This window comes from Salvelinus sp. IW2-2015, linkage group LG28 (assembly GCF_002910315.2).
Source record: "Salvelinus sp. IW2-2015 linkage group LG28, ASM291031v2, whole genome shotgun sequence".
NCBI lineage: Eukaryota > Metazoa > Chordata > Actinopteri > Salmoniformes > Salmonidae > Salvelinus > Salvelinus sp. IW2-2015.
In genome coordinates, this window is record NC_036868.1 from 11,184,981 (window position 1) to 11,199,394 (window position 14,414).

The 14,414-nt window shown below is 40.5% G+C and overlaps 1 protein-coding gene across 3 annotated transcripts; it reads left to right on the top strand.

The window, feature by feature from the left end:
* Positions 1–5,686: 5,686 nt before the first annotated feature.
* LOC111953998 (interleukin-20 receptor subunit alpha-like) lies at positions 5,687–11,183 on the top strand. Of its 3 annotated transcripts, none has more exons than XM_023973469.2 (7): positions 5,687–5,777; positions 7,827–7,959; positions 8,223–8,428; positions 8,543–8,718; positions 8,941–9,085; positions 9,421–9,560; positions 9,647–11,183. In XM_023973469.2, the coding sequence occupies exons 3-7, from the start codon at positions 8,236–8,238 to the stop codon at positions 10,655–10,657; spliced, it is 1,665 nt and encodes a 554-aa protein (XP_023829237.1). In that variant the 5' UTR covers positions 5,687–5,777; positions 7,827–7,959; positions 8,223–8,235; the 3' UTR covers positions 10,658–11,183. The 3 variants fall into 3 exon arrangements, with proteins under 3 accessions (XP_023829237.1, XP_023829235.1, XP_023829236.1); XM_023973467.2 differs by lacking the exon at positions 5,687–5,777 and adding an exon at positions 5,816–5,982; XM_023973468.2 differs by lacking the exon at positions 5,687–5,777 and adding an exon at positions 5,816–5,982 and having other exon boundaries at positions 9,025–9,085.
* Positions 11,184–14,414: the final 3,231 nt, after the last annotated feature.

Consider the following 14,414-nt stretch of genomic DNA (forward strand, 5'->3'; position numbering starts at 1 on the left):
AACCATAATGAATGCACTGCCATCTCAATAATGTTGTGGGCCTGACAAACGGTTAATGTTTATGGGCCCTACAAAACTAAAGTTATTACAAACGTTTACACAGATCTTGTAGATTCTTCTGTAAAACATTTAATTATCATATAACATTCACAGATGTTATCAAATAACCTGTGTTACCCAGTCAGAATAGACCAGTGCTTTAATTAGGCAATAATTGTAGGGTTAATGTGTGCTTTACAACCCGTGTGATGAGAACTCGCATCCGGTGGAATACGACGATACAGAGCGCTTATTTCAAAGAGCGCTCTGTAAGTCACGCCCCAGTGGGCAGAGGTAGGTATGTTGGACTGGGACACGTTTCAATATGATAAATATCTAATTTTACAATGCGTCCGCCTTGGTTCTGTGTAGCCTAGTTATGCTAATATATTTGAGACCAGTGTATGTGTCAGCATACCACCCTGCATACCACTGCTGGCTTGCTTCTGAAGCTAGCAGGGTTGGTCCTGGTCAGTCCCTGGATGGGAGACCAGGTGCTGCTGGAAGTGGTGTTGGAGGGCCAGTAGGAGGCACTCTTTCCTCTGGTCTAAACAAAGATCCCAATGCCCCAGGGCAGTGATTGGACACTGCTCTGTGTAGGGTGCCGTCTTTCGATGGGATGTAAACGGGTGTCCTGACTCTCTCGAGGTCATTAAAGATCCCATGGCACTTATCGTAAGAGTAGGGGTGGTGCCCTACAAAACTAAAGTTATTACAAACGTTTACACAGATCTTGTAGATTCTTCTGTAAAACATTTAATTATCATATAACAATTCACAGATGTTATCAAATAACCTGTGTTACCCAGTCAGAATAGACCAGTGCTTTAATTAGGCAATAATTGTAGGGTTAATGTGTGCTTTACAACCGGTGTGATGAGAACTCGATCCGGTGGAATACGACGATACAGAGCGCTTATTTCAAAGAGCGCTCTGTAAGTCACGCCCCAGTGGGCAGAGGTAGGTATGTTGGACTGGGACACGTTTCAATATGATAAATATCTAATTTTACAATGCGTCCGCCTTGGTTCTGTGTAGCCTAGTTATGCTAATATATTTGAGACCAGTGTATGTGTCAGCATACCACCCTGCATACCACTGCTGGCTTGCTTCTGAAGCTAAGCAGGGTTGGTCCTGGTCAGTCCCTGGATGGGAGACCAGGTGCTGCTGGAAGTGGTGTTGGAGGGCCAGTAGGAGGCACTCTTTCCTCTGGTCTAAACAAAGATCCCAATGCCCCAGGGCAGTGATTGGGGACACTGCTCTGTGTAGGGTGCCGTCTTTCGGATGGGACTTAAAACGGGTGTCCTGACTCTCTGAGGTCATTAAAGATCCCATGGCACTTATCGTAAGAGTAGGGTGTTAACCCCGGTGTCTGGCTAAATTCCCAATCTGGCCCTCAACCATCAGTCACCTAATAATCCCCAGTTTACAATTGGCTCATTCATCCCCCTCCTCTCCCCTTAACTATTCCCCAGGTCGTTGTGCAAATGAGAACGTGTTCTCAGTTAACTTACCTGGTAAAATAACGGTAAAATAAATAAATAAAAAATAAATGTGTAACGGATGTGAAATGGCTAGCTAGTTAGCGGGTACGCGCGTACATTTACATTTACATTTAAGTCATTTAGCAGACGCTCTTATCCAGAGCGACTTTACAAATTGGGCATTCACCTTATGATAGCGCTAGTAGCGTTTCAATCAGGTACGTCACTTGCTCTGAGACTTAAGTAGGGTTTCCCCTTGTCTTGCAAGGCCGCGGCTTTTGTGGAGCGATGGGTAACGACGCTTCGTGGGTGACGCCACGCTTCGTGGGTGTTGTCGATGTGTGCAGAGGGTCCCTGGTTCGCGCCCGTGTCGGGGCGAGGGGAYGGTTTAAAGTTATACTGTTACATATGCATTGAATAATACATTCATAAATGGCAAAAAGGACAATCGAATAAAGAAATGAATCTCAAGAAACAAGTTTTTGAAGTGTCTGTGTTTTTAACTCATCAAATATATATGTATATATATACAGACACTTCAAAAACTTGGTTATTATTTTACACATATTTATGTGCACATTTTCTGCTTGACTGTGGCACTCTTTACCTGAACTGTTAGGATTTTCTTGTGATCACAACTACTTATTTTGCTCAATAAAGATAGAATTCAATTGTTTTCTTTGAAAAGATGGGCCTGGCTGAGAAAAGTACATTCCTCTTTCTGTCTAAGTGTGGGGCTGTTTACCGCAATTTTCTGTATTATTTGGTTAACAGAACAAAACAACTTATTTTACTCAACTCAAGATTGAATTAAATGGTATTTCTTTGAAAACATAGGCCTGGCTGAAATGAAAAATACATTAAGGGGATGGGACCCACAGAGACAGAGACTGATTATCTGTCTGCATGTCTCTTTATTTACAATGCTGGCTGCCATGGTTAACGCAGGACAATGAATGCTAACGGAATTGAATCAGACAGGGTAACATAAACAGGCCTACAGTGACACATAGAGGTGAAACGGGTGTGTGTGTGTGTTAGTCAGATTATCCAGTGTCCACAGCAACACGTGATTGTTCTCTACCCCAGTGCATGTGGTGTGTACTATAGTCTTAGCCATTCTCTCACTAACTCTTAACTTTTATTTTTCTCTGACTCTCGTTCCGGAGGGGCTGAGGCACTTGGACCGTGACTGAGGACACCCTGGCCTGACACCTGGACGTGCTTGGCCCAATCCCACCTGGCTCCCCTCTACATGCTTCCTGCTTGTTACTTTAAAGTCCATAATTAACTTATAGAGCTCTGGATCCAATGTCTTACCCACTACTGTAACAACTTGTGTCAATTATTTGCTTGTTTATATAACACACTTTTTTTTTTACTAATGATTCAAAGGTGAGTGACCATTAACTTTGGCTGCATATCCATTTAACAATGGCGAAAAGTAGCTCAAGCCGATGCTTGGAAACCCATTAGGCGAGGGATGGATAATTGGTATGCAGCCATTGATTTTTAGGTGGCTTCATCAACAGATGGAATGTCTCCCAAATGGCACAATTTTCCCAATACACAGTGCACTAATTTTGACCAGGGCTCATAGGGCTCTGGTCAAAAGTAATGCATCATACAGGAAAAAGTAACAGGGTGTCCTTTGGGATGCTTTCTGCCTGTTGAGCACCACCCTGCCTACTGTAAACCATTTGTCCATCCCATTCCCCCAGTTAAGCAAAATAAAGGGAGAGGCGGTGACAATAATGTATGTTGTAAATTACTTTTCCTGTCAATTACTTTATTTTATAAACGTACCCTATTGTGTGTGTGACCTTTTTGAAGTTTTAATAAAACCTTTATTCAGCCAACAAATCCATATTTTCATTGATGGAGTATTCAACAGACTGAACAGTCATGTACCAATGAGATTAATTAGTTGCATTGCATTTGTGTCTGGTGTTGTTGCCATTCAGGCTCATCTAGCATTGGTATGGAATACCTGATAACTAACAAAATACCTCAGTCATAGGAAATCATTAGGGAAAGAAGTCACACTTCCAGTTTTCAATACTCTTTATTTGACTGCTGTAATACAAAGATATAGGCCGTATAAAAGCATACATTCAAGACCCTAAAGTCGTCATGGTAACAGGCAGGTAGAGTGTGGCCAGCTTGGATTGGGCCAGGCATGTCGAGGTGTCCGGCCAGGGAGTCCTCAGTCACGGTCCCAGAGCCTCAGGCCCTCCGGAAGGGGAGACAGAGAAAAGATGAATGTTAGTGAGAGCATGCACTGGAGGTAGAGAATAATCAATAGTGTTGCTGTGGACCCTGGATAATCTAACTAGCACACACCTGTTTGACCTCGCTGTGATACTGTAGGCCTACTTATGTTACTTTTCTGAGTCAATTCAGGTAGCATTCAATGTCCTGCGTTTATGTTAACCATGGCAGCCAGCATGGTAAATAAAGAGATGTGCAGGAAGATAATCAGCCTGTGTGTCTGTGGATCCTTTCCCTTTAATGCATTTTTCATGTCAGCCAGGCCCATCTTTTCAAAGAAACAACATTTATTTAAATCTCTAGTTATGTAAAATAAGGTGTCTATTGTTTCAGTCCTTGTTTCATTTTCACTTCTTGTTACCTGGTAAATAACCAACAACCATGGATCACCTCAAGGAGAATAAGGTGAGAAAACAGTTAATGTCAGCCAGGCCCATCTTGTCAAAGAAACACTGTTTATTTCAATCTCTAGTAAAATAGGTAGTTTTGTTCTGGTCACGAGATAATCCAGAAAATTGCTGTAAACGGCGCCACACTCAGGCAGAAAACTGAATCTTCTTTTCTCAGCCAGGCCAATTTTTTTAAAGAAAAATGATATCTCTATTTGAGCCCAATAAGTAGTTTTGTTGTGATCACATGAACATCCTAACAATTCAGGTAGGCTAAAGAGCGCCACCGTCAAGTTGTAAAATCTGAATGTTCTATCAAAGTGTGAACAATTAGTTTCCCTGCCTGATATGGCTGCTACTTAGAAATACATGACATTCACTGCTATAAATACATCTCTGTGTGAAAAGGTGTCCTCTGATCTGTTTTGTCATAAACTCAATGTATTCCGAACACTGCTGGTAACCAGATGTTCCCAATAATTGAAGTAGCCTAGTAAACAATGTATGTTCTATTGCAAACTGTCTAGGATTCGTTGTTGTTTACCTGTTTACTACTCAAATACACTAAAAGATATTTGACTTATTAGGTCAAAGAAGAAATKAACTGCAGTGCATTGGTCTCAAATAGCCCATATTATCATAACTAGGCTACACAGAACCACGGCRGACMCATRCTTTCTATAGAACAAACTTCATGTCAGGATAGGCAACCGAAATAAATAATTAATGTATGTGTGTTATAGAGGAGGGAGTAAAATGTAGGCAAGCAATAAACATTTCAGAACAACTACTAGTCGAATAAGACATGGGAGAGATTACTTTTGGCAAAGAGATTTATTTGTAGACTAATACACTTGAAACAAATAGCCAAACCGAAAACTGCAGACATTACTAGTGCCTTCCCCACAATCAAAAGCCTTCGCCATAAAAAAAGAAAGAAACGCAGCTTAATTTGATCATTGACAGCTACCTTGAAGGACACAAATAAAAAGCTTTCTGCTACTAAGATCAGTGAAATGGGGGTTCTGGCAGGGGGGAGATTTTCGGCACAACACGGGTACCGGTTTTAAAAACCGAAGGAAGTATGAAGGTAGTTTTGCTCCTACCCCCCCAAAAGGTGCTAAATATGTGTAAGATAAAAGAAAAAATATATATATTTACGGATTTTTTTTTAATGTCTCCTAGATTAAACCTTGTTTCTTATTTTTTAAATGTTATTTATTGTACTTTGCCATTTATGATTGTGTTATCCAATGCGTTTCTATGGGCTTTAGCAGTAAAGGCCAAAATCAATATTTTATCAATTCATTTAGTAATACTTTTGATACCCAAAGGTGTACTAAAATTCTAAATCAAATAGCTAAATGATCCATAGTATGACCATYTWWAAAAAAAATCCATGTCAGTTTCGCACCCCCTCCCCCAACGTTTTAGAATTAAAGCGTGTCCCAGTCCACCATGCTTAGCTCTGCCCACTGGGGCGTGGCTTACGGAGCGCTATCTCACCATACCCGGCCAAATTTGTTCCGACATTAACAGATGCGTGGTCACTAAATTCCTCCATGCTTACTGTAAATAACTCCGCCCATTTCACGTGAGTATTGACTACTAGGCTACCTGACCAAGGTAAAGTAAAGCAAATAGCAACATAAAAGACACTGAAGGAGATCCTCGAACCGAATAATTTACTGTAGCCGATTGGTTGAAATGTCCATGAGCTTAATATTATATATTTGTTTTACCAATGCTACGGGAAAGAATGGTCAAATATCTCTTGATTATTTATCTATGGACGGCAGGTAGGCTTCGTTTTCATTGGCTGCGTCTCATAATCAGTAATTACAAGGAAAATGTTTACTRTTGTGGTATGTAGTGCAGTTTACATCTTATCACATATTGAACTGGCAAGTTTAATTATATGTTAATCTCAATATTTTGCTAATACAAAGTATTATTTTCCGTCAAGCTATAGGAATAGTTCAGCTGTCATTGTTCAGCTGTTGTAGATCAATTTGTAAGAAACATGTTGTATATAATTTAAGATTCCCATTTTCCCATCAATAATAATAAAATAAAAAACTTTTACCCCCCACACCCAGACATTTATGGCATAATACTGTGCCATAAGGATACTAAAATATTTTCAGAACATTCATTAGGTGAAATATAGTAGAAACAAATATTCATAAAAAAATACAAGTTGGACATAAACTAGTAATTTTCACTGCCTCTCAAACCTGATTCCGGGGTCTATTCTTCTTTGCTGTCACTGTCCTTAAGCTCACTGTCCTCACTATCAGAGGGTATGATCCTAACTGCTCAATTGCTTGTCAATGTCAGTGGATATGTTGGCAAAAACATTGACCAAGGCCATCTTTTAACATCATGTAACATGTCTTTCATTACCCTGAAAAGTACCCTAACTACACAACGTTGCCCTGGGGCAACAAAATAAAACTTTTTTGAATATATATAAAAACAAAATATGTTCAAAACCAATCAAATATGCTTCTTTAGAAATTCCTACACAAGTACATGTCTCTATTCACACAATGCTTTCACTTCACTCTGCTTCCTGCCCCAAATGATACATCATACCAACTTCTGCACCTCATTTGATTGTTTACAGACATTTCATCAAATATGCATAAAAAAACATGTTTTGTTGTCACATACACCGCCCGAGTAGATGCAGTGAAATGTGTTGTTTTACGGGGTCAGCCATAGTAGTACAGCGCCCATGGTGCAAATTAGGGTTAAGTGCCTTGCTCAAGGGAACATCGACAGATTTTTCACCTTGTCGGCTCAGGTATTTAAACCAGTGACTTTTCAGTTACTGGCCCAGTACTCTAACTGCTAGGCTACCTGTCGCCCTATGGGGGGGGGGGGGGTGAGGGGAAAAAAGGTGTTCTGTTGCCTTAGGGCAACGATGTGCAGTAGATGGATAAAAATGCATTTTAAGCATGCTTAACCAATGTAATCATTTTGTGTCATTTTAAAACTCGCCCAAACACACCTTCAGCTGTAGCMAACTGCAACACGTATGTGGGTGGCATTTACTTTGGTTTACTTTTGTTTTCACTCCCTCTACTGTATTTTCCACCAACCTTATATAGTATGTGCTATATCGAAAAAATATATAGTTACAGAGTTGAGTAGTGACATATGTAACACTTAATGCTATGTTGAGGCATTGATCACAACAAAAAGTATGTTGGCAAAGCTTACAGTAAAACAAACAAGCATTTATGATGCAATGAATAGGGTTAATATGGTTAATATAATCATGAGAGGTCCTTGAAAGACCTGTTTAACTGAGCACGTGGTATTCTGAAACACACAGGAAACAAATGTGGTCTCGTGCAGTCGGGAAAATAAGCGTTTCTTTGTGAGGGCTTATGAAATATCTTATCTCTCAACCTTAATCACATCAACATCCTGTTGTTGTTCTATACAATGTTTCTCTTCAACTAGAACTTTAAGATATTCTACATTATGTTAAGGAAAAGGGATGTAATTTCATTCTCTTAATAATCTTATTTAATTTTAGAATTGTTTACAGGGAGTGATGCTCTCTCAAGTTGACAATTCGTAATGCCCTTGGCAGTTGATCACCTACTTTCTGCTGTTTCTCCTTTCCTAGTTGTCTCACATGGGTCCAGTGTAGGACGTCCTGAAGGAGTTCATTTTAACTCTGTGAACCTGAGGAACATTGCAAAGTGGCATCCTGGGAAAGACACACCAAATGACACACATTACACAGTGGAGTATGCAATGTAAGGACACTTTTATACATTTCCATAATCTTGGTACCCAGTACCAAATCAGCTCCTCAATTTTGTCACGAGAGACTATTTCCATTAACTAGTTAAGCAATAAGGGCCGAGGGGGTGTGGTATATAGCCAATATACCACGGCGAAGGGCTGTTCTTACGTATGACACAACGCGGAGTGCCTGTATACAATAATTGTAAATAAATACCCATGATCCATGGATTTAAGGACACATCTCATGATGTGTTTATTTGTCGTCTCCTAGTTATGGTGACAGAATGGATAGTGGGGTGACACAGGTGCGCTGGAGGGTGAAGAAGCAATGCAGAGACATCCCTCAGACCTGGTGTGATCTATCCAATGAGACCACTGACCTGGATGAAGGCTACTATGCCAGAGTCAAGGCTGTGGGCACAAACCTATCCTCCAAATGGGCATTCACGGAAAAGAGGTTTGACCCCAAAGCTGACAGTAAGTTGAGATCCTCTTCAAATATAATTTTCCTTATCTATGAATTAGGAGCGATAGCGAACCACTTCAAAATAAAATCAGAGAAGGATATGAAATGTTCATCATCCCCAACAGCAACCTTTGGACCTCCACTTGTAAAACTTGTGATGAAGGAGAATAGTGTTACTGTCAAGCTGAAGGGTCCAATGAGATGGAAGASTGGAAACATGACAAAAGAGTACTCCTTGTTGAAAATATACCCTCAGATGACATACAACCTCTCTGTGTACGACAACAGAAGCAGCAAAACGGTTGGTGTTATGTTGGTTACTGTAACACTGTGTAAATAATTAAATTACATAATATGTAGGACTCCCTATAGGGACTTTAATCAGTGCAAATTGCTGCATTGATATATTATAATAGACAATTCTATATTTTTATATCATCGTAATTATTTGATAATGCAGATTATTATGAGTGTTAGTTCTATTTTGTGTATTTTAACTTTCTGTATTCATTTTGTCTTTTAGCATCACTTCACTGTGGAAAACAGATCCTTTGAATATGGGTTGCTTGCCTATGAAACCCAGTATTGTTTCTCTGCTAATTCCCAGGTCCTATCACTTCCTATACCTTGGCATGCATCTGAATGGCAGTGCCTAACAACCCCAAAGGGTAAAATAAGACTTGAGTTAATCCAATGACCTAGTGTGCAGTGTTTTTGAAAGGTTTTATTACATGCATGGATGTCTGTCAGGATAAACCTGCCCAACAGGTTTTGGTAAATCGCAAAAGCATTCCAAGAATTGTTCTCTCWACCGGTAAATGTGACAGGAGACTTTAGGTGTTTTTCCAGAGTGTATTTTCTCTTCCTGGTAGAGAAGGAGTTATGTTGAATTTGAAGGTGTGTGTGTTCTCAGCTGTAACCTATAGACTTTTCTCTTCCTATGATGGCTGTACACTGTATAGATCTCTTGTTTGATCTCTACTCTACCACTCTGTCTTTACAGATCCTTTCTACGACCAGCTGCTACTGATGCTGATGGGAGCCGTTGTACCATCAGTTATCTGCCTTTTCATGCTGATCCTGGCCGGATGCCTTGTCTACCACTCWGTTTGTGGTAATAAACAGAAAAGTCCCCCTTTCCTGGTAAGAATAATATGTGACTAATAGAAGCCTTCAACAATGGCTACGAAGTGCAATTTACTAAGATGTCACCCTTTTTGCTCTTTCAGAAAATATTGGACATTCAGAACCCACCGCAGACTTTCTGTCCTGAGCATACTGTGACAGTGAATGTGGTACTGGTCAACATTGCCAAGCCCATGGAGTTGATGGCCATAAAGCCTAACAACATCCCTGCCCTGATCCACCAAACAGAGCGGGAGCTCGTACTACCCTCCTCTGCCCAGCAAGCCCCTRGCATAGAGCCTCCAAAGGAGGGATCATGCGAAGATGAGTTCGGTGAGGCCCAACCAGAGCCTCTAGACTACGGCTTCGTTGGAGCGGCCCCAGAGATGCCGGAAGTAAGGGAAAGTGAGGCATCTGACAGTGAGAAAACCCTGCCCCTGCGTCTCAGCCAGGTCAACCCATACATAGCACAGAGATGTGCACCAKGTTCACAGGAGCCTGTGGAGAATGTTTTGACTGGGATCTGTTTAGACATGGACCCCAAGACAGGGCTCTTTAGAATGCCACTGCTGTCTGATATAAAGCTGGGGGTGGAGAGCACAAGTTACAAAGAGCCTGATCAGTTGGGTCCCTACGCACCACAGCACTTCTCTGTCAGAGAGACCACTGAGGTGGACCTGTGGGGAGACAAAGCTGAAGAGCCCCAAAGTTACCCCTCAGACTACGGCTTCGTGGGAGCAGCCCCAAAGCAGCAGATGGTGACAACAAAGTACCAGACGCGGTCTAACAGAAGGGATAATCAGCCCCTGCTGCTAGCCCAGGTCAACCTGTACAGAAGCCAGAGGCAAGCTCTGTTTCCACAGSAGTCTGAGGAAGAGGATGGATTAGGTGGTGGTAACTGTGTTGACTGGAGCCCTACAACAGGGATCCTCCAGATGCCTTTGCTCTCCAAGCCTATTCCAGAAGTGGAGGTAGCGAGAAAGGACAGGGAGTCAGAGCAGTTGGAGATCCTACCCAGTGTGTTAGTGAGGCAATCCTCAGAGGAGAGTGAGGGTGAGAGTGACCTGACTAAACTACAGAATGTCTGGAGTCTACAGATCAACATGGAGGACTAACCTATGAGACAGTTAACCTATTGGACACTTAACCTGATAGACAGTTAACCTATTGGACACACATTATTACAGCAAAAAAGTTTGTTTACCGTATGTGGAAGAATAATTCAGATTGCTGTATGTACCAATTGATTCAGTTGCCAAATCAAATGAAGGACATATTTTTAACTAATCCAAAATGCTTTGTAAATGCTTCAGCAATGTGATTGTAGCTAACTTATTTTTGAGGAGGTTTTGTTTACTTTGTACCTTTTCATCCATACTTTTCTACTAACTTATCACGATTGATGTATTGCCAGATAGCTTTTTTGTGTACAATTGAATACAAAGTTTATATGAAGGAACATGCAATGCCACTTTACCTCATGATGATTAACAAGCAGGAGGAGTGTGGCTGTAAAGGTTTCTAACCACACACTAAACTTCAAAGCTTACTGTCAACCTGCAGAGAACAATATGTCCTTTCCCATTGACTATGAAGACAATGCAAATAAAGGATATATACAGTACCCGTCAAACTTTTGGACACACCTACTCATTCAAGGGTTTTTCTTTATTTTGACTATTTTCTACATTGTAGAAAAACAGTGAAGACATCAAAACTATGCAATAACACATAGGGAATCGTGTAGTAACCAAAAAATTGTTAATCAAGATATATTTTAGATTCTTCAAAGTAGCCACCCTTTACCTTGATGACAGCTTTGCATTCTCTCAACCAGCTTCACCTGGAATGATTTTCCAACAGTCTTGAAGGAGTTCCCACATATGCTGAGCACTTGTTGGCTGCTTTTCCTTAACTCTGCGGTCCAACTCATCCCAAACCTTCTCAATTGGGTTGAGGTTGGGTGATTGTGGAGGCCAGGTCATCTGATGCAGCACTCCATCACTCTCCTTGGTCAAATATCCCTTACACAGCCAGGAGGTGTGTTTTGGGTCATTGTCCTGTTGAAAAACAAATGATAGTCCCACTAAGCACAAACCAGATGGGATGGCCTATTGCGGCAGAATGCTGTGGTAGCTATGCTGGTTAAGTGTGCCTTGAATTCTAAATAAATCACAGACAGTGTCACCAGAAAAGCACCATCACACCTCCTCCTCCATGCTTCACGGTGGGAACCACAAGTGCAGAGATCATTCGTTCACCGACTCTGCGTCTCCCAAAAACACGGTGGTTGGTACCAAAAATCAASAATCAGAATAAAGGACAGATTTCCACCACTCTAATTTCCAATGCTCCTGTTTCTTGGCCCAAGCAGGGCTATACTTCTTATTGGTGCCCTTTAGTGGTGGTTTCTTTGCAGCAATTTGACCATGAAGACCTGATTCCCGCAGTCTCCACTGAACAGTTGATGTGGAGATGTGTCTGTTACTTGAACTCTGTGAAGCATTTATTTGCGCTGCAATCTGAGGCTGGTAACTCTAATGAACTTATCCTCTGCAGCAGAGGTAACTCTAGGTCTTCCTTTCCTGTGGCGGTCCTCTTGAGAGCCAATTTCATTATAGCGCTTGATGGTTTTTGCGACTGCACTTGAAGAAATGTTCAAAGTTCTTGACATTTTCCACAATGACTGACTGACATTCATGTCTTAAAGTAATGATGGAATGTCATTTCTCTTTGCTTATTTGAGCTGTTCTTGACATAATATTGACTTGGTTTTTACCAAATAAGGCTGATTGGCTCAAACGCATTAAGAAGGAAATAAATTCCACAAATGTACTTTTAACAAGGCACACCTGTTAATTGAAATGTAAGTGACTACCTCATGAAGCTGGTTGAGAGAATGCCAAGAGTGTGCAAAGCTGTCATCAAGGCAAAGGGAAAGGGAAAGGGAAAAGGGTGGCTATTTTGAAGCGTCTGAAATATAGAATATATTTTTATTTGTTTAACACTTTTTTGGTTACTACATCTGTTATTACATAGTTTTGATGTCTTCACTATTATTCTACAAGGTAGAAAATAGTAAAAATAAAGAAAAACCCTTGAATGAATAGGTGTGTCCAAACTTTTGACTGGTTTGTATATCTGTTATTTCCTTAAACACTTTACACGTTGATGTCGTTGGTGCCTTGTATTATACTTAGCACATTGAGGCAATATTGACTTTACAATGTTACCTGACTTTTAAAAGCACCAACGACCAAAAGCATGTTTATTCACTTTTTTCTAGTTAATATTTTGGTGGGTATGCGCGAGTGTGACTGTGTGTGCATGCGTGCGTGTGTGAACTGGTTAACTGTTAACAGTTGACTTTCACATGGACTGTGGATATTTATTCTCATGATCACCTCTTTGAAGAAGTCTACCATTTAGAACATGAACTGAGGGACCTTTTGTTTTTGTTTGTTCCAAAAAGCCACATTTAAAAGGAAGTGGGTCATTTATGTCACGAAAAGGCATCCACAAAGGTCAAAAAAATATCTGCCTGTGTTTGATATTTAACATCATTCCTTAAAGACAGATTTGTCTTTATACTGCAGAATGTGAGCTTTATTGTAGTCTCTTTAAAGGACAGAACCAGTCGGTTCCAGATAAATGATTGTACACTCTGATAGCTCCTGCTTCCATCTGCAGGCTTGTTAGTGGTTAATTATAAAATGATCATATAACAACATATAATATTACATTGTGTAGGGCATCACCCACACTACTAGTCATGATTCAATGCTGAAAACGACCGTCCATGTGTCGTAAAACTGTTTGGTAATAATAGTCCATGCTCTGACCAATACCTGAGGAGGTGACAAAGCTCCCTATGGAATCTCCATGTATTCTAATCTTCACTGAGTAGGGAGGGCGTGAGGAAATAGACTTAAGAATACATTGTGGTTATGAAATATCTTGTCATCTGTTCTGAAGAATAAAAGGTGCAGTTACTGTAGATTTGGAACATGGTGTGAATCAACTGTGTGCTTTTATCTGTGTGTTCAAACAAGGGTTTACAACCATTATATGAGAAGGCCAGTGACTCAAGAGCATAGTTTTACATCATACAGCACTGAGTGTGCACAAAAGCAATGCAATTGTTGTTCTTAATTAAGAAATCAACAATGTTGTAGGCCTACAATATATTGTACAATACACCAGGGGAGGCTGCTGAGGGGAGGATGGCTCATAATAATGGCTGGAACGGAGTAATGGAATGGCATCAAACACATGAAAACTATGTGTTTGATGTATTTGATACCATTCCACTGATTCCGCTCCAGCCATTACCACGAGCCCGTCCTCCCCAATTAAGGTGCCACGAACCTCCTGTGTTGTACACAGTATCAAAAAACATAGAACAGACTGCCAGAAGCATAATGTTGGTTCATTGTGAGGCATAACACAAGCGAGCTATTCTCTTTTGTGATGAAAGCTTTTGAAAAGAGGAACTGAAGAAAAGGAAATGCACCAATCAGGATTCAGAAAAGAGGAGCTAAGTGGATGTTAGTATTTTATTCTCATGATTCAGACATTCTTGAAAATTGAACAGATTAAATATGAAATATCTCTCAAGACTTTTTAAATTTATTTGTATTTTTATTTCACCTTTATTTAACCAGGTAGGTTAGTTGAGAACAAGTTCTCATTTACAACTGGCGACCTGGCCAAGATAAAGCACAGCAGTTCAAGACTTCAAGACTGAGTTTCTTTAAATAAATAAAAAATACATACAGGCCTACTGTACACATCAGTGCCCCCAATCTGTTGCTCACAAGTGAAACCAGAACTTCATATTTTATATCATAAAAACAGAATAATAGGTACACT